At 39.5% G+C, this 21,501-nt stretch overlaps 1 protein-coding gene across 1 annotated transcript in view; it reads right to left on the minus strand.

Annotated features, from left to right (window-relative positions):
* meox2a (mesenchyme homeobox 2a) overlaps positions 1–15,152 on the minus strand; it is a 38,437-nt gene extending 23,285 nt beyond the window's left edge. The window contains exons 1-2 of the mRNA XM_034174333.1: positions 13,870–15,152; positions 9,501–9,673 (exon numbers count right to left, since the gene is read on the minus strand). Coding sequence (XP_034030224.1) covers positions 9,501–9,673; positions 13,870–14,422 — 726 coding nt within the window. The 5' untranslated portion in view covers positions 14,423–15,152. The remainder of the gene's footprint in view (positions 1–9,500; positions 9,674–13,869) is intronic.
* Positions 15,153–21,501: the final 6,349 nt, after the last annotated feature.

Here is a 21,501-nt window from a genome sequence, read left to right on the forward strand (position 1 = left end):
AGTTCAGTTTGACTCATAGTTTTAAGGTTGTGGTTTGGTTCATGCTGCATTCCCCTCAGGTTTCGTCATACAAGAAGAGAATAAAAGACTTACACAAAACTAAAAAAGATAGAATAATAATACAAGTAGTACGTTCACTCGGTCCTCACATGAATCTGTTAGAACCCAAATTTAAAAACTGAATATGTGTCAGTTTTTATGGAGTTCTGATGGAAACTATGTAGAACCATTCACTCACAGTGACCTGCTATAGGGAGTTTCTTAAAGTACACTCAACAAAAATATAAACGCAACACTTTTGGTTTTGCTCCCATTTTGTATGAGATGAACTCAAAGATCTAAAACTTTTTCCACATACACAATATCACCATTTCCCTCAAATATTGTTCACAAACCAGTCTAAATCTGTGATAGTGAGCACTTCTCCTTTGCTGAGATAATCCATCCCACCTCACAGGTGTGCCATATCAAGATGCTGATTAGACACCATGATTAGTGCACAGGTGTGCCTTAGACTGTCCACAATAAAAGGCCACTCTGAAAGGTGCAGTTTTATCACACAGCACAATGCCACAGATGTCGCAAGATTTGAGGGAGTGTGCAATTGGCATGCTGACAGCAGGAATGTCAACCAGAGCTGTTGCTCGTGTATTGAATGTTCATTTCTCTACCATAAGCCGTCTCCAAAGGCGTTTCAGAGAATTTGGCAGTACATCCAACCAGCCTCACAACCGCAGACCACGTGTAACCACACCAGCCCAGGACCTCCACATCCAGGATGTTCACCTCCAAGATCGTCTGAGACCAGCCACTCGGACAGCTGCTGAAACAATCGGTTTGCATAACCAAAGAATTTCTGCACAAACTGTCAGAAACGTCTCAGGGAAGCTCATCTGCATGCTCGTCGTCCTCATCGGGGTCTCGACCTGACTCCAGTTCGTCGTCGCAACTTCGCACAGCCATTGAAGAGGAGTGGACCAACATTCCACAGGCCACAATTGACAACCTGATCAACTCTATGCGAAGGAGATGTGTTGCACTGCATGAGGCAAATGGTGGTCACACCACATACTGACTGGTATCCCCCCCCCCCCCAATAAAACAAAACTGCACCTTTCAGAGTGGCCTTTTATTGTGGGCAGTCTAAGGCACACCTGTGCACTAATCATGGTGTCTAATCAGCATCTTGGTATGGCACACCTGTGAGGTGGGATGGATTATCTCAGCAAAGGAGAAGTGCTCACTATCACAGATTTAGACTGGTTTGTGAACAATATTTGAGGGAAATGGTGATATTGTGTATGTGGAAAAAGTTTTAGATCTTTGAGTTCATCTCATACAAAATGGGAGCAAAACCAAAAGTGTTGCGTTTATATTTTTGTTGAGTATAGTTTGTAGTTTAAATACCCAATTAACACTGAGGTGATGCTTCCTCAAACACGGAGAAACATCTTGGACAAACATCCTGTTTCTGTGCCTGTTACTTTACAAATTGCACAATCTGTTTCCTACAGCTTACATCAAGACAGACCAGCTCAGTGGGCATGTCTTACCAATGGAGGAGGAGTTCAGATATGGACTTTCACAAAATATGACGCATAATTCAAAAACGAATGGCTTCAGGCCTAAATATGGCCTAAAGCGGGAGAGTTTCTTCATACACAGAAAATATGACTCTAAGGATTTTTGTAACACAAAGCCCAAACCCTTACATCAAAGCCCATTTTGCACAATACGAGCCTTTTAAATTCTGGCTTCTTCTTTTGCGTGCTTCTATGATCTCCACTGATGAATGCAGGATCTTTAAAAAGAAATTCAAGTTCAGCACCGTAGCACCTCTTCTGCTACATTAGAAACTACTGAAGTTTGCGAGACCTACAAAGACATAAAGCATCCATCAAATCCAGTCATGCGGCGCGCGAGTGAAAGCCAAGAAATCGTACTGCCAGAATTGACGCCACTGTCTCCAGTCACACACAACTTATTGTGCTGCATGGGGAGGTGAAATTTCATGCACATTGTGTTGTTTGGAGCTTCAGATAAGTTTATTGCAAAAGTCTGAAAGAAGGCTGAAGTGGGAAAATGGTGGTGCTGGACAGCTGTGTGAAGTGTAATAGAAATTTATCCGTAACTAGTTATACTTTTTTGCTACTTTTTACAGCTTTATTATAAAAGGCAAAGTTATTTTTTAAATAATTTAACATGTGTTATCATTTATTGTGGTAGTTTCTGTTTGATTTGTTGTTGTGGTACAAGAATAGCAAAAAGACTGATGCAGATTTCCAGAGAGGCTCATAAAATGCACCTGTAGGTATTGATTTATTTTTTAGTTTGTAAGTGCATTTTTAGTATGGCAATTGTCTGAGAGCTTTAAAACATTGGGTGTTAATGTCATGGATTCACTGACTTGCTGCTGGATCCTCTTCATTGTACATATAGATTTGTTACAGAAGGAAATGTTTTCTCATATACTCACTAACAGCTGGACATGTTCCAACTTGTCCTTAAGGCTTCCAACAGAGGTGCTTTTCCTGTGGCGGAGCATCGCAGCGGCTGCGAGCCGACGCTGCAATCCGCCCGCATGTCTTTCATTAAAAAAATCTCCTTTAACAGTGGAATATCCGGATAAAATGCTGAAACCGACTTCTTCTGAAACTTCTTTGTTCTCTCACGACGTCCTGGATCAATAGAGCCTGAAATGTGGAGGTTTTCAGCTTGAAACAGGCTGACGACGGCGCCTGAGAGCGCTGAGCGACGTCTTGCTCCGTGGGAAGTCCTTAAAGCGACAGTATCACCTCAAAATCTCTCATCAGCCGTTAAAATTTTCACCGAAAACCAGCTTAATTTTTCGAACCGTGTCCACTTCGATGTGTCTCACAGGTTTAGAAAAAATTTTGATCAAACAAAGCGCCAGTCTCTCAGCAACTTCTCAGACAAAGGAATTCTGACGAGGGGCTGGACGACTCCTCCCACAAGGAGTGCTCACAGGCGAATGACGTCACCGACAGGCGTGGAAAAACTCACGCATGCGCACGAGGGTTCAAGCATGTCTGACGTAAAAACATATGAATGAAATCCATATAGTTTTTGAAAAAAATAAAAAGGACCTATACTTTATTGACAGACCTCGTATTTCCACACTGACACACACACACTCTAAAACACTGCAGCCTCATTTAGTTATGTCCACTTGCTACCTCTCTTTAACATAAACAGCTCTTACAAGTTTTGGATGTTGAACTCAACTTTACACTCAACTAAACTTGTAACGTGCAACTTACGAGTTTAGTTGTAAAACACACAAAACTCAACTCAACTTTACACTCAACTAAATTTGTAAAGTTGAGTTCAACATCCAAAACTTGTAAGAGTTCTTTATGTTAAAGAGAGGTAGCAAGTGAGCATAACTAAACAAGGTTGTAATGTTTTAGAGTGCAGTAACACAGTAGTTACCGGATATTGTGCAAAAAATGAATAGATTACCAGTACTGCATATTCCAGATGAAGTGTGAATGAAATTCCTATTGCAAATTCCTAGCGTAACTATAATAAATATAACACAATGCTAAAATACCCTCGGCATGAGCATTGTGTTCTTTATAATTTATAGTTGTTTCATTAATTATTAAGAGCCTATTGTCTTTATGTATAATTTGTACATGCCCGATAAAAGCCCATCTATTAATCAATCAATCAAAAACAATATTCATGTTTTAAGAGCGGAAGTTGTGCAAATCAAGGAATATTTGTAGACCACCCTCTGCATTTGCAGGTATTAATGAGACAAATGTAACTCCATAGGAAGTTAGCTTTGAGTTAGCAGAAGTTAGCATGCACACTAACATCTACCAAATATCTTGTAAATGACTCCAGAGGTGTTGTCAGGTTAGATAAACAGTGTTTTCAGTTTTAGAAGTGTTTATTTCTCACCAGCTTTTACATAATATATGATAAAGAGGATATATTTACACACAAACAAAAGAGAGTTTTGCAGCTAGCTACCAGCCTGTGATGTCACCATGGTAACATCTGCAAAATGGCTTGTAAATAAGTTTGGAGGTGTTATTGGGTTCCAAAAACAGCATTTTCAGTTTTAGAAGTGTTTATTTCTCACATTTTTTACATAATATATGAGAAACGTATATTAACACACAAAACAAACCAGTTTTACAGAAACTAGCCACTGACGTCACAGTGCAGCTATACTGTGATTGGCTGTCACGCCTGCCACTCAAACACAACAGATTGAAACATAAGGTGACATTTTAACCTCTTAAAATAGGTCAAGGTTAGCCATCTTTGAACTTGTCCAAGGTCTGTGTTCCAAGAATGTTCCCTGTAAATTTGAAGACTCTGGCAGTAATAGGACCGGACTTATGCTGAGCACAGACAGACGGACAGACAGACAGAAGCAAAGCCTTCACAATAACCGATGGCCATATTTGATGGCCTCGGGTAAAAAAGACTCAACATACTGTAATGATAAAGAATTCTCCAAAACTGCAGAAACCCATGGAAATTTAAGGGCACCTAAATGACAAAAAGAGCTCATTTATTCAGTCCTTTCATGTTGGAACATGTTTGCTTGGACCTCATTAATCCTGACAGCATACAGTTGAACCTGCACAGTGATATGAGACAAGTGATATAATTATTCTCTAAAACCAACACGGTCAAATCCTACAGCTGAGTGCTGCATCTCAAATATGCTGACTTCTGGAATCTGTTAAATTGGCTGCCTGAACTCACGTATCCTCGCAGGCTTGCAGCTGCTGTATTTATTACACTTTCTATTCAAAAATATTCATCCTTTGAGAATACATATGAATTTCTAAGTTTTGAAAAGATGTCTTTAATGCCTGTGATGTCATCATATGATATGCATGGGATTGGGGCGGGGCCACATGAAGAGACTCACACAGCTGGAACCATAACCAAAAATGATGCACAGCTGCAGTGAATAATGTTGCAACTGGAGTGAACACAATTAAATGTTTTGGATGTAAACTGTAGAAGCCACACACATTATTAGCCATACGCAATACTGATATGACAGCACTTTTTTTTAGTTAGTCACATGTCTCTAGGTGACTAGAAGTCTATCACCATTTGGTCCACAGGTTTGATGGCCTGACAAGTGCAGCGGAAATGTTATCGACCGTGCAAATGGAAAAGACAGTGGAAATGTCATGTCTTCACAAATCAGAAAGACCATGGTAAATTTTTTTTTTTTCTGGCCCATGAGCTGGATTTGCAGCTCAGACATCAGATGGGGGCTGACATATAAAGTATCATTTTCCAATATCTTTTCTATTTACTGTGCAAAAGATTTAATGATGTAACAATGGTGGACATTTTTTCACTTCATTTCTCACAAATTTCTCATTTCTCATTCAATATGTTTTTCAAATTTGGATTTTATTTATTTGTTTGTTTGTTTGTTTAAAATTTAGCCCATTTTTATATTTTATTGAAGAAAGTATCTACGAGGGCTGTCAATAAAGTATAGGTCCTTTTTATTTTTTTCAAAAACTATATGGATTTCATTCATATGTTTTTACGTCAGACATGCTTGAACCCTCGTGTGCATGCGTGAGTTTTTCCACGCCTGTCGGTGACGTCATTTGCCTGTGAGCACTCCTTGTGGGAGGAGTCGTCCAACCCCTCGTCGAAATTCCTTTGTCTGAGAAGTTGCTGAGAGACTGGCGCTTTGTTTGATCAAATTTTTTTCTAAACCTGTAAGGCACATCGAAGTGGACACGGTTCGAAAAATTTAGCTGTTTTCGGTGAAAATTTTAACGGCTGATGAGAGATTTTGAGGTGATACTGTCACTTTAAGGACTTCCCACGGAGCGAGACGTCGCGCAGCGGTCCCAGGCGCCGTTGTCAGCCTCTTTCAAGCTGAAAACCTCCACATTTCAGGCTCTATTGATCCAGGACGTCGTGAGAGAACAGAGAAGTTTCAGAAGAAGTCGGTTTCAGCATTTTATCCGGATATTCCACTGTTAAAGGAGATTTTTTTAATGAAAGATGTGCGGACGGGTCCGCGTGTCGGGACGCAGCCGGCGCGGTGCGGCGGCACAGGAAAAACACCTCCGTGTTGATAACCATTTGTAAAATCCAGCCAGCTTTTGATGGCTTTCAGTGGAGTGAGTATATGAGAAATTGTTTAACAGCTGGACATGTTCCAACTTGTCCTTAAGGCTTCCAACAGAGGTGTTTTTCCTGTGGCGGAGCGTCGCAGTGGCTGCGAGCCGACGCTGCAATCCGCCCGCACGTCTTTCATTAAAAAAATCTCCTTTAACAGTGGAATATCTGGATAAAATGCTGAAACCGACTTCTTCTGAAACTTCTCTGTTCTCTCACGACGTCCTGGATCAATAGAGCCTGAAATGTGGAGGTTTTCAGCTTGAAACAGGCTGACGACGGCGCCTGAGAGCGCTGCGCGACGTCTCGCTCTGTGGGAAGTCCTTAAAGCGACAGTATCACCTCAAAATCTCTCATCAGACGTTAAAAGTTTCACCGAAAACCAGCTTAATTTTTCGAACCGTGTCCACTTCGATGTGTCTCACAGGTTTAGAAAAAATTTTGATCAAACAAAGCGCCAGTCTCTCAGCAACTTCTCAGACAAAGGAATTCCGACAAGGGGCTGGACGACTCCTCCCACAAGGAGTGCTCACAGGCGAATGACGTCACCGACAGGCATGGAAAAACTCACGCATGCGCACGAGGGTTCAAGCATGTCTGATGTAAAAACATATGAATGAAATCCATATAGTTTTTGAAAAAAATAAAAAGGACCGTTACTTTATTGACAGACCTCGTATATAGTCCAATGAGAGAATCATAGTTCAAAGTCACACTTTTCGATACTGAGTGTACAAGAGACAATTCATTCCCAAATTTCAATGAATTCCTTTTTATGAATCCAGAGCAGGCGCTCTGCCTTCTGCTAACACTTTTATTTTTGCAGATATTCCCTACACCCTAAACCCTCTCTATAACCAATAAAGAATGATCAGTCTGACTTAAGGCAAAAAAAAAAAGAAAGCAAATGAATATATTCATTCATTCATTTCATTCACTTTTTATTTGAATTCAATTTACTTTAGTTTAATTTCATTTATTTATTTATTTGGAGATTTACTTAAAATAAAAACAGAAAAAAATGCCCGAATTCAGATTGTAGACGGGTACTGTGATGGTACATTGAAGCAATCATAGACACTGTTCCTTCAGAGCAAGAATGTCCAGGTTTTGATTCCACCTATGCCTGTTTCCTTTCTGTGTGGAGTTTGGATGTTCTCCCTGTGTTTGTGCAGGTTTCCTCCACCATCAAAAAACATGCACTTTAGGGTCACATTCCTTTCTCTGCCCCTTGACCAAGGCAACGTCTCTCGACCTGGAGTTGTTCCCCAGAGAGCAGACTGTGGCTCCTCAGTGCTCCTAGTGGTTGGTTGGTGTATAATAGAGAAGCTTGAATCTTCGACTGGACTGGGTTGCTTGACGTGAGGACGTTTCGCTTCAAATCACAGACGCTTCCTCAGCTAAAATTCTTGCTCTGGTAGTCTGACTTCTGTCTTGACTCTTGTAGAGAAGAATAAACCAGAAGGTTGGTGTATAACTAATTTGGATATGTTAAATGAAGAGGACAACTCTCACTGTATGCATGTACAATGAAAATAAAGGACCTTCTTCTTCAGCAAGTGCAGGCACTTTAAATAGATGGTGGCTAGAATGAATGACTTGGCTTTATACAGGACCAAAATATGTTTTGTGTGCACAAATTTATCAAAATGTAAATGGTAAATGGTAAATGGACTGCATTTATATAGCGCTTTTCCATCTGCATCAGACGCTCAAAGCACTTTACAATTATGCCTCACATTCACCACGATGTCAGGGTGCTGCCATACAAGGCGCTCACTACACACCAGGAGCAATAGGGGATTAAAGGCCTTGCCCAAGGGCCCTTAGTGATTTTCCAGTCAGGTGTGGATTTGAACCCATGATCTTCTGGACTCAAGCCCAACACCTTAACCACTAGACCATCACCTCCCCATGTAGGAACAAATTAATCAAAATGTGCACAAATTAATTGAAGAAATCTACATGCAATATGAATTTGAGCAAATAATGAAGTAAAACATGGCCTTGACATAGATTTTTTTTTCTCTCCTGTCCAGGTTTTGTAAGTGACGGACCACTTTCAGTTTAAGAAAAACCTGGTTACGTTGTATATTTATAGTCGAGAGCATGATTCCACAATAACAATAAACTGGGGATAATCAATGAATAATAAAATTGATCAACATGATGTTCACTTGATTTATTTGATTTAAATATGCATCCGTAACCCAATTAGATAAAAAAGGAAAATGATGTCAGTTGGAGACATTCTGATCATGTGGATCGGATGTACACATTTAAGTCAATTTTAAATCAAGTAAATTCAAACAACTTTGTGTTCAGGGTTCTTGTAAAACTACAGAGTTGCTCAACCACAAGAATTCTTTTTTGATGGTAAGATATGCACATGTTATATTTATTTTGTTTAGTCTTTAATGCTTAGCACCTTTTATTGTAAATTATTTTATATATATATATATATATATATATATATATATATATATATATATATATATATATATATATATATATATATATATATATATATATTTTTTTTTTTTGTTATTTGATATATATCATGATTTTACTCCAACATTGCTGTAAGAGTTTTTACAATCCTGTTTCAGATTTTTGCACACTGCTGTAACTATGTTTGTCATTTTGCTTTCATTTGTGACACACCTCCAAAGGTTGAAGTTCATCTGATGATGTTTGTATTTTTGCCTGCGGTGAGTTTCAGTCATAGTTTTGATGGTTTTTTTTGTTGTTTTTTACTGTATGTACAGAGTCAATAAAGGTGGTGCGTCTTTGGGCTGTTGTAATTATCACTGTTTTGCGTTGGCGGGATCCCTTGTGTCTCCGTCACTCTGTTCTTTACATTTACTCACACTCCACGATATCACGCCCTCGGTGTCGGCAAAGCGTGACTTACAGCTTTCAAATGGGTGTCGGAGAGCAACAAGCTGTACACCGTTTCCTTCCCCCGACCATTTGTCTCCTGTTATTTATGTCATGTGCCGGTATTTTACAGCAGCTGGCCCACGCTCGGAGACCAATTTATGCACGCAGGAGCACAGGGAGAAAGGAAGTGACTTGCTAGACAGCACTTCCTTCGAGCCGTCTCCTTGCTTTGACTGTGGCTTGCCTGAAAGAATAGACAGGAACATCTGGAATATGATAGTCCCCTCACACAGCCACATCTGGAGCACAATAGCACTCGCTACAAAGTTACAAAAACACAGTAGCGGGCCGAGGAGCTTCTCCCAAGCCCCGAGGCCACCTCTTTTTCCACAACAGGGCATTATAATGTGCTAAGTTTGGAGATGCCTGAACCCGGTGGGGGAATCAAGCAATGGTGGTTGGGAACGTACTTGTCTCTCAGTGAGGTCGAGGTTGACAGCGATTTCGTAGCGCCTTAGTCTGGTTAGGTAGTTGTGGTGGGCGAACTCAGCCTCCAGTTCCCGGATCTGCTCCTTGGTGAATGCTGTTCTTTCCTTCCTGGGCTTGCTGCTCACATCTGACTTGTAATTCCCGTCCTGGGACTCTGAAATCAAACACCACACAGGTTTTTGTCGCTCTCATGAAGCAGAAACAAAAAAATGCGAGTACGTTGGCAGGTGTAAGTCAGGTAGAGAAGGAAAGGAAGCGGGGTAGGAAACCACCAATTAGGATTTATTGTTTCGTTGTTGTTCATGAAGATATTAAGTGGTTGGAAGGATTTGTGGGTGTCTGCAGCAGCTGTGCTGCAACAATAAGATGAAGTTGTTTCTACAGGACACGTTTTGTTGCATCAGACTTCCAAAACGCCCTTGTTACCGCTCACATATTCACATTTTTTTCTTTTTAAGGCAAAAATCTTGTCCCTTAATACCCAACACAACTCATACACATACTTAAACACATTCCCGAATAAAAAAGCATAAACTGAAAAGTAGTTTATAAAATACAGTCTGGTTTCATGCAAAAGATTAAAAACAGACACGAGGAAAACGTTTAAGCACGCGTCTGATCTGGTTCACTGCACCACCCCGGGAAAAGAAGGAGAAGAAGAAGAAAAAAAGAAGCCTTTTGTTTTTGTGTTCCCCACAAATTTTCCGACAAAAACACGTGGTTAATTTGCTCTCCCGAAGTTTCCTGTTGCGAGCCGAGCTCTGTGGTTTCAGTGCTGGCCGTGCTTCAGTTGCACATCACACTCACAGGCAGCGGTGATTGCACGCTAATTCATCTGTGGTCCTGTTGTGCAGCACGTGTTAATCCAGCGGACAGCGTCAAGCCAAACTGTAAACAGCCCTGTAGATCCCAAATGCCGCGAGGCCAAAAAGCCACCAGAACCGATAGGGACTCCTGTTGGTTCTGTTTTATCTGACACAGCAGGGATCTTCTTTCTAATTATGGGAGGGTTTCTTTTTTGTTTGTTTTTGTTAATGGGAAAAAATAACCTCTTTGCGAGTTTAACGTGAGAGTCAACAAGAGACATCCCAAAAGTTCTATTTGAACCAAACCAAAAGCAAACAGCTCAGACATATAAACCACAAAAATCCCCACATGAATTTTCTAAAACACCCCCGAAGTGAAACGGATGATCACTGTGTCCAGCTGCCCTTTGACCTCATCTTTCCTCCCTGTAATTTCAATCCGAGGGCGTCAAAGCAACATGCGGCAGATTGAAGTGCGCTTTCGGATGGATTTGTCTGCTCTCTCTCTGTCTCTCTGGTAAACACAGACATTGTGTGAAGAGAAACAAAAGAATAACACCACCAGCTGCAGCGAAGCCTGGAATTAAAGTGAGTGACGGCTTTTACGACATAGCCACGACACCGCAGCAATTAGGTCCATGCTGGAACTTTCATCTCTCCACAAAAAGGGAGGAATAATATAAGAAAAATACATGCACCCAGACAGGACGCAGAGTTTAGGGTTCCCAAGTGACCTCCACTCTGTTGCAGGCGCCCCCTTCTCAAAGCTAATCTTCAAAAGCTGGAGTGAATTTCCCCCTTTAAGTAAAATAAGATTAAGGAAAAGTGTGATGTTATGTGAATGGTCTTATAAAAAAAGAAAAGAAAAACACTACTTTTACAAGAGAATAAGATGTGAGGCACCTTTTATTGTTCCGCGCAGAAAATGAGTAACTTTTTGAAGACAGCCGCTCCCTTGACAGTCTGTGCACATATACCCCAGAAACTCAGCAAAGTGCACCAACAGACGCTAGTGACTAAAACTCTCCAGCTGGTCCACTAAAAAAAAAAACAAAACAAAAAAAAACAAAAAACAACTCAACAGGTTCTCCAGAAACTAGACACCCAAAACACCAAGAAGCTCTCAGGTCTTATTAAGGGAACCTGCAGCCTTCTTTTAGGAACCAGCCACAACCAAGAGTTAGCGAAAGCTGAGACAACTCATATGTGAGCTAAAGGGGTTAAGCTAGCATGGACAAGAGCGATCAGGTTCTGTTATGGTTTTGGTATCTAAATTCAGGTTTGACTCAAGTTTCTTGTACTGATGGTGAAACTTAAACCAGGTTCTATCTCATGCAGCCATCAGCTGTGTCATATTTAGACAGCTGATTGAGTTAGCAACCGTAATAATCAACGAGACTGGAATTAGCGTGGAGGGAACGCGTGGTACATGTACCAAGGGAGGTGCGATTCAGAGGCCAGACCTTGCTTGTTGAATAATTTGATGAAGGGTGTAAGGAAATAAGAAGAGGCGTGCTCAAACTGTGGGTTACGTGCACTGTTTTACATGTGCAGAGCAGCACAAACATAACAATCTAACTGAAAATGATGTTTCTGTCATGTTGGGTTATTTGGTGCAATAAGTCACATTTACCTTGTGTTTAAATAAATGTTTCTGGTGCACTCATGCTGTCACACTTCTGTTTTGCATGTTTGCTGTTTATAAGCTGGCATATGGTAAGAAAAGATGCTCTGTGAAGATCTGATCACATGGGATGATTAATCAGGTGGTCAGGTGTGCACACAGTGAGGTCTTTAGTGTGGCGCTGAGGGTCACAGGCAACACTGCGGGGCTCAACAGGCCCTCAAATGGGCAGAGAGGACGGTGAGCACCATTTCAACCGGAAAACTTAGAACGCTGACTAATATCACATTGCCTGAAAGAACTCTTGTGACCCGACCCCGGCTGTTTGTCATGACGTGACTGATTATGGTGGTGACGGTAGGTTACAAATATTGTGCAGCTCATCAGTAAGGTGTTAATTATTTCAGCACAGTTGTGGAATAGGATATATATATATATATATATATATATATATATATATATATATATATATATATATATATATATATATATATATATATAAAGTTGAAGCACAATGTGTGTTTTAAATTATCCAGACCAGGACACCTGCAGCTATGTAAAGGTGATATAAATCACAAATTTCCTGTCAATAAATCCAGCGGATAAGACTTTTACATCAATGAATAATGACAGCAAGGTTTTTTTTTATATATATATTTCTAATCATGTAAAACAAATGTTATAAAGTCAGTCATGTGCAAGGTTTCAGTTTTTTTACTTCGCTGAAAGCAGTTGAAAAGTCATAAAAATCTGTTACAGAATATTTACAAACATAAATAAAATGTAACATCTGTAATAATTTTTCATATATAAAACACAATTCTTTAGGTGACAAAAGGGCATTATTTATTTTAGGAAGTGTCACACAATTTAATTGAGATTTCATTATTTTATTGCTAGTTGTGTGATTATTATCAGCTGTCTTTGTGTTTTTGTGTACCGGGCAGTACACACATTTATGTATTTATTATTATATCCTTTATTTAACCTTTATTGATCCTTTTTTATTCGGGACTAAAATCAGACCTCATTCTTGTGATGTGCCTTGTGGTGAGTTGTGTGTGATTTGGGGCTGTTCAAATAAGTTGAACTGAACCTAAACCTAAAAGTTTTCAAAGTGTGTCCAACTCTTTGACTGATGTGTGTGTGTGTGGTGCATATATATATATATATATATATATATATATATATATATATATATATATATATATATATATATATATATATATTATATATATATATGTGTGTGTGTGTGTGTGTGTGTGTGTGTGTGTGTGTGTGTGTGTGTGTGTGTTTTGAGAAAACAAAAAATGTAAAATTTTGAAGTTGATTTCTTCAAATTGATTGACGTGTTTGTGTGTTGCGTGCTGACTTTTAAATATAAATGAGGAATAAAACTGTTAGCCGGGTGTTCATTTGATTTCATCTGACTTTGATTTATTTTAACTACAACATTGAGGAAAATCCTTAAATCACTACCTGCAGCATAAAAAGTGTGTTGGGGTGTTTAGTGTGGTGTGAGGCGCCGCTTCGGGCTTTTACAATCCATGAAATTAATTCTTTACTGTGTGCCTCATTCTCTGCCCTCTGAAGAGAGTCACAATGAACCAGATGTGATTTTTAAACCAAACATGCCCACACGGTTGTGATGTGGCCTTTGCTCCACTCTTTAGTCCGTGTGTGCACGGATGTCAGCCGACACCTACAGGCTGCTTTTTTTTCCCCTTCACAGCTGAAAAAACCTCATTAATTACATGCTGTTGAAGGATTTAAGATGACAATGCAAACACTGGAGCAGTCTGCTGAGATTTTTTTAAAATGATGGTGTTCATGAGATGTTCTTCTAATAATTTGGCCAAAAGATGCTGGAAAGTTTAAATGCAGTCTGTCTTATAAATGCTAAATCCTGTGTGTTCTTACCTGAACTGTCACTTTTTCTCTTGCCGTTCCTCTTCTCGGCCTCAGCAGGTGACAGCGTCTGCCTGCCAAAGTCTGCCGGCACACAGGAGGCCCCCGTGGGTGTGCTGCTGCTGCCCAGACTGGGGATGCTAGCGCACATACTGGGCCCACCAGTGTGGCCCAGGTCTTGGGGTGAGGGCCCGCTGTCCTGAGATGCGTGGGAGTGCGGGTGGCAAAGGCTGTGGCGCGTGCCGCTGCCAGGAGACGGCATCTGCGGGATATGCCACAGCGTGTGGTGATGAGGCGGGTGGTGATGCTGCTGGGAGGGCAGGTGGCCACGGTGGGGGTGGTGGTGGTGCTGCCCGGAGAACAGACCATCATCAGCTGGGTAGCTGGAGATGATGCAGGGAGAAGGCGAGGAGGTGGAAGAGGAGGAGGACGAAGAGGCCAAGTCGGGGTAGGAGACATGATCGGAGCGTCCGTGCAGGGTCAGGGGAGATTGGGTGAAGGCGGGGTGCAGGGCCTGTGCCGGGGCGTGGGGACTCCGCAGGCAGCCGAACAGCGTGTGATCCATCGCCCTCCAGGAAAAGGTGAGAAGGGCAAAATTCAGCCTAAAAGTAAAAATCAGAAAGACATGTAGAATCCACGAAGCTTCTCTCTTTTCCGCAACTCGAGCAAAACAGAAATAGTCAGAGGAAAGTGAAATGTGTTTGGAAAGGGGTGTGCTGTGGTAATCCGGAGCACGCGGCCGGGCGCCAGGCTGTACAGGATAAACAGTTAGGCCAGGATAAACTGCAGCGGAGCCTCTCAGATGTCAGGAGGAGCAGGGCACTGGAGTTTGAGGCTGAGAGCAGGAGGAGGTTCCTAGGAACTGCAGAACGAGGGGAGCCGGCGGAGGGGATGTTATAAATAGGGTGTAACGTGAGAGGGAGGCTGGGTCACAGTCTGCATACACTTTACTGACCACATACATACGATAACTCTCCAAAAAGCAAAAAGCACGGCACAATAAATCTGTAGTATTAAAATGGCTGAGCCTCGGGGAACGAGGTGATTTATTCTGGACTTGAAGCTCAACAATAGGGACCATCTTTGTTTTCTGTCAAGAATACAGACTCAGTGGACCAGGCGCAGGGATGGTGGGGTTAGAGGTCAGCAGGGCAGATACAGGGATGAGGTGTAAGGGGTTAACTCCTGGTGTCACCCTGTGTTTGTCAGAGGTAACTCCTTTTCATGATGGTGTTCTCCAAGATGTCAGGGAGGATGCTCTGGGTGTATCATGTCAAAGTCACTAAAACAGACTCCATACACATCATTAAATAAATAAAAATAAAAGCCATTATGTGTGTTTGTGTATGTAATTAGGGGGTCAATTAAAAAAAATCAAATTTGAAATGCCTGATCTTGCGCATTGCAGCAAAACTTAAATCTGAAACTTTTTCCCAGTTTCATTTAATTTTGTTTAATAATAATCAAATTGAAGCCTCATTTTGAAATTTAGAAGAAATTTTGATTTCTTTGCAGGTGTAGTTTTGTACACCTGCAAAGTACATAATAAAATGTACTTAATAAAATTTTGTACATAATAAAATATTTATGAGTTTATGTGTTTAAATACAACCAAATTTTCTTAAATTGCAGGACACCACATAAAAACATGTTTTATCACTGAAATCTATTTGTCTCAATGTATATTGATTCATTAATAAATGTTTCACATTCTGCAGCTTTTTCTTATTGCATTAAATGTGCCTAAAAATTGCAAAGTAATTAAAAATAATCTCAAATTATAACATTACATGGCTAAACTATGAAAAAAATGTCAAACATTGCAGAAGAGTTTAATAATGACAGTGCAGCAAAAAATAAAAATAAAATAAAAATAACAAGAGCAACCAGAGATTTCTGACAGCTGCCAATCCAGATCTGGATCTGGATCTGTGGTGCAAATTTGGTGAGAATCTGTGAAGTAGTTTTTTTTTTAAATACATAATCCTTCAAAGCCTATATAAAGTGAAATGTTGATCCAGAATCTGGAGCACCTCCAAAATTTAATGGAGTCAATAATAACAATAATAAATTAAATAAAATCAAAAGGAGCCACCCCACAAATTATCTAGTCACAAATAAATCCAAACACACATAAAACAATGACCTACTGTAGAAAATAATGAACTAACGACATCAATTGATCACAAGTATAGTGTAAAATATTTCTGATTCAGGCTTTGCATATAATCCGTATTCAGGCTACACTGTCGGTTGCACGTCTCACAAATAGGTGCTTGTGAATATTTGCTTATTTTGTTTGGCCCTGTGTGGCCATTGACATGAAACCATTAGCTCCCAGCTAATGCTAACAGTAGACATAGCTGCGTGCGTGTTGAAGCCCAGTCCTTGTACTGTAGTCTGACTCTTAATGATGCCCCCTGTGTTGATACTAGATATTGCAATCAATAAAAGTAAAATAATGAGTCCACTAAATTAAGCTTCTGTATTTGTCAGAGTAGCAGCCCTAAAACTGTCAAGGGCCACATTCATCCCCCAGGCCTCGAGTTTGATATCCATGCATTAGACTGAGGACTGAGTCCTCTGATCATCACATTGACCGCATGAGTGTCATAGAATGAACTTCTATTATCCTGATTTTCTACAACTTGAAAATATATAAAAATTTATGCATCATAATATATTTAATTAGAACCTGCTCCATGTTTTATACCTCATGTGAAATAATATGGGTCATGATATTAGCACACAAAATCAGTTACCTAATATGTTGTTAACAGCACATGCATATCTTATAGATTACAGTTTTTTTAATATTAAAAAGTTTGTTCAACCTATATAAATCAGAATAATCAATATTTTTTAATAAAACACATGATATAAAACTAATGAACTCATTAGTGCTGATGTGATTTTGACGAAAGATTATTTCACTTGCCTCAAACTAAATTCATTATCAGTTTTAATATCACTAGTCAATAATTGAAAGGTGAGTCAGCGAGTCTGTGAGTCAGTCAGTTCAGTAACATTAAATCTCCTGCATATTGAACTTTTAAATGTTTATTTCTGTTTGATACAGGCAAGGGACAGTGAACCTGATTTTAAGCCAGGTTGACATCTTTTAACATAATAATTCACATTATTATTTAAAATTTTAGTCAAAATAGTAATGTTGGTACAGGGGAGAACGTCTATGCTTGTTCAGATAAGGAACATGTAAAGTAAGCTTTTAATTTGCATGCAATTTAAGAAGACTTGTTGCAAATTGCAGGGACCTAGTGGGCACTAATATAACTGTTTCTATTTAGCAATATATTGTAAAGATGAGATTTTTTTTTTCATCACCACCAGTACAGAGTGAAAAATATACTTCCTATTTTTTAATTACTTCAATATTTTAAATCACTTACTGCATCATGTCATTTTCTAATTCCTGAAAGACTAATCACAGTTAAAACAGATTGAATACATTCACCCTCAGTTACATCCTCAATAATAAGATTACAGTAATAATAAAATTTACAGTACAATTAAAAAATTAAACCTGAGCTGTTTTATTATGCGTTATTATAAAATGTGTTTGATCTATGCAGAACATTCCTGCTCTGATAGTTGTGCAGGTAAAGTAATCATTATATTTAAAATACATCATCAGTGCAATACCATTTTATACATTGTGTCGTATAAATGAAAGTGTCTCGTGCAGAAATTAAACAATACAAAACTCAAAAGCTGTCACTCCCTCAGAGTTTTACAGATGAACAATCACACTGTGGCTCTGTGTCACAGGCACTGTGAGCCAACTGGGAAAGGAAATTAATTCCTCTTTGAGGGAAAATGACTTTAACAGATAGCGTGGAGGAGGCAGGCTGCCGCTCCCCCACACAGTCTCTCCAAAGGCAGCAAAGACAACAGAACACTAGAAAGCACCTTAACTGAGTGAGTGTCAAACTCTTCTACTGTTTACATGATAAATTAAGGCTTAGTACTATTTGTCTTGCCATATATATAATATATATATATATATATATATCTAATATATATTATATATATATATATATATATATATATATATATATATATATATATATATATATATATATATATACCGTATGACCAAACCCCATTTTTACATTGACAGCCCCATCATGCCATGCATTTCCAGCACAGGTTTTGTTTAAAAAAAAAAAAAATATTTAAAGAGCTATTAACCCTGGAGTAAATATCTTTCACAGGGGGCACTGATCCAATATTTTGGATCAGTAACTCTCTAATATTGGCCAAAATTCCTGGATTGAATATTGGAAATTAAAATTTTTTTTTAATATATCCAATCTGATCTGAGTCTCTACGGCACATCTGAGTCATGTTGTGAGCATGTTTTTTGTTTTACTTTTAGGGGGAAAAGAATATTTGTTTCATAGTTTGATTGATGTGTTGTTAGTTGGCGCGACTTTTAATTTTAATTTAATTTAACCTTTATTTATCCAGATTAGTCCCATTGAGATCAAGATCTCTTTTGCAAAGGAGATCTGGACAATTATAAAGTTTCCAATCCACCTACCCTGCATGTCGAGTAAATCCAGACAAATGTATTTATTCACAGATTAGTTGTCTGAAGATACAGGAAAAAGGTATAAGACTGGTTTCAGGCTCGGCAGATACTGAAGCTTCTCCTGTCTGTATTGTATAGTACAGGAAAAACTGGAATCACTTCATTCATAGCTAATCAACTTGAATTCAATTTTCAGGAAGCATATTGAAGTACTGGAATTGGTGCCAAGAAACACACACACACACACACACACACACACAACACACACACACACACACACACACACACACACACAACACACACACACACACACACACACACACACACACACACACACACACACACACCACACACACACACAACTGGTGATTTGGTTCCAGCTTAATGGCAGATGTACAATTTTGGGGGAGACACAGTGTTTGTTGGCATTTTGTCCATTTGTCATGACCAAAACATGAAGACCAAATGAGCCGCACAGCCACAGCGCTCTGATAAAGAAAAAAACTTTATTAAGCAAGACGTTATGTTTCAGAAACATAATGTCTTGCTTAATAAAGTTTTTTTTTCCTGTATCGGAGCGCTGTGGCTGTGCGGCTCATTTGGTCTTTATCTTTGGTACAATGTTGAAGGGTCCTGCACGCCTTTTCATGTAGTTTGGATGTGCGTGTTTTTATTGCATTACATGAACCAAAACATAGACTCCATGGTATAACTTTCAAACTCGTAGCTTAAAGCAGATAACCCGTAAGTTGGAGAGGAAATGGCGTCTCACTAATTTAGAAGATCTTCACTTAGCCTGGAAAAGAGTCTGTTGCTCTATAAAAACGCCCCTCCGTAAAGCTAGGACATCTTTCTACTCATCACTAATTGAAGAAAATAAGAACAACCCCAGGTTTCTTTTCAGCACTGTAGCCAGGCTGACAAAGAGTCAGAGCTCTATTGAGCTGAGTATTCCATTAACTTTAACTAGTAATGAGTTCATGACTTTCTTTGCTAACAAATTTTAACTATTAGAGAAAAAATTACTCATAACCATCCCAAAGACGTATCGTTATCTTTGGCTGCTTTCAGTGATGCCGGTATTTGGTTAGACTCTTTCTCTCCGATTGTTCTGTCTGAGTTATTTTCATTTAGTTACTTCATCCAAACCATCAACATGTTTATTAGACCCCATTCCTACCAGGCTGCTCAAGGAAGCCCTACCATTATTTAATGCTTCGATCTTAAATATGATCAATCTATCTTTGTTAGTTGGCTATGTACCACAGGCTTTTAAGGTGGCAGTAATTAAACCATTACTTAAAAAGCCATCACTTGACCCAGCTATCTAGCTAATTATAGGCCAATCTCCAACCTTCCTTTTCTCTCAAAATTCTTGAAAGGGTAGTTGTAAAACAGCTAACTGATCATCTGCAGAGGAATGGTCTATTTGAAGAGTTTCAGTCAGGTTTTAGAATTCATCATAGTACAGAAACAGCATTAGTGAAGGTTACAAATGATCTTCTTATGGCCTCGGACAGTGGACTCATCTCTGTGCTTGTTCTGTTAGACCTCAGTGCTGCTTTTGATACTGTTGACCATAAAATTTTATTACAGAGATTAGAGCATGCCATAGGTATTAAAGGCACTGCGCTGCGGTGGTTTGAATCATATTTGTCTAATAGATTACAATTTGTTCATGTAAATGGGGAATCTTCTTCACAGACTAAAGTTACTTATGGAGTTCCACAAGGTTCTGTGCTAGGACCAATTTTATTCACTTTATATATGCTTCCCTTAGGCAGTATTATTAGACGGTATTGCTTAAATTTTCATTGTTACGCAGATGATACCCAGCTTTATCTATCCATGAAGCCAGACGACACACACCAATTAGCTAAACTGCAGGATTGTCTTACAGACATAAAGGACATGGATGACCTCTAATTTCCTGCTTTTAAACTCAGATAAAACTGAAGTTATTGTACTTGGCCCCACAATCTTAGAAACATGGTGTCTAAACAGATCCTTACTCTGGATGGCATTACCCTGACCTCTAGTAATACTGTGAGAAATCTTGGAGTCATTTTTGATCAGGATATGTCATTCAAAGCGCATATTAAACAAATATGTAGGACTGCTTTTTTTGCATTTACGCAATATCTCTAAAATCAGAAAGGTCTTGTCTCAGAGTGATGCTGAAAAACTAATTCATGCATTTATTTCCTCTAGGCTGGACTATTGTAATTCATTATTATCAGGTTGTCCTAAAAGTTCCCTAAAAAGCCTTCAGTTAATTCAAAATGCTGCAGCTAGAGTACTGACGGGGACTAGAAGGAGAGAGCATATCTCACCCATATTGGCCTCTCTTCATTGGCTTCCTGTTAATTCTAGAATAGAATTTAAAATTCTTCTTCTTACTTATAAGGTTTTGAATAATCAGGTCCCATCTTATCTTAGGGACCTCGTAGTACCATATCACCCCAATAGAGCGCTTCGCTCTCAGACTGCAGGCTTACTTGTAGTTCCTAGGGTTTGTAAGAGTAGAATGGGAGGCAGAGCCTTCAGCTTTCAGGCTCCTCTCCTGTGGAACCAGCTCCCAATTCAGATCAGGGAGACAGACACCCTCTCTACTTTTAAGATTAGGCTTAAAACTTTCCTTTTTGCTAAAGCTTATAGTTAGGGCGGATCAGGTGACCCTGAACCATCCCTTAGTTATGCTGCTATAGACGTAGACTGCTGGGGGGTTCCCATGATGCACTGTTTCTTTCTCTTTTTGCTCTGTATGCACCACTCTGCATTTAATCATAGTGATCGATCTCTGCTCCCCTCCACAGCATGTCTTTTTCCTGGTTCTCTCCCTCAGCCCCAACCAGTCCCAGCAGAAGACTGCCCCTCCCTGAGCCTGGTTCTGCTGGAGGTTTCTTCCTGTTAAAAGGGAGTTTTTCCTTCCCACTGTAGCCAAGTGCTTGCTCACAGGGGGTCGTTTTGACCGTTGGGGTTTTACATCATTATTGTATGGCCTTGCCTTACAATATAAAGCGCCTTGGGGCAACTGTTGTTGTGATTTGGCGCTATATAAAAAAAAAATTGATTGATTGATTGACTTT

The sequence above is a fragment of the Thalassophryne amazonica genome, chromosome 7 (assembly GCF_902500255.1).
Source record: "Thalassophryne amazonica chromosome 7, fThaAma1.1, whole genome shotgun sequence".
Taxonomy (NCBI): Eukaryota; Metazoa; Chordata; class Actinopteri; order Batrachoidiformes; family Batrachoididae; genus Thalassophryne; species Thalassophryne amazonica.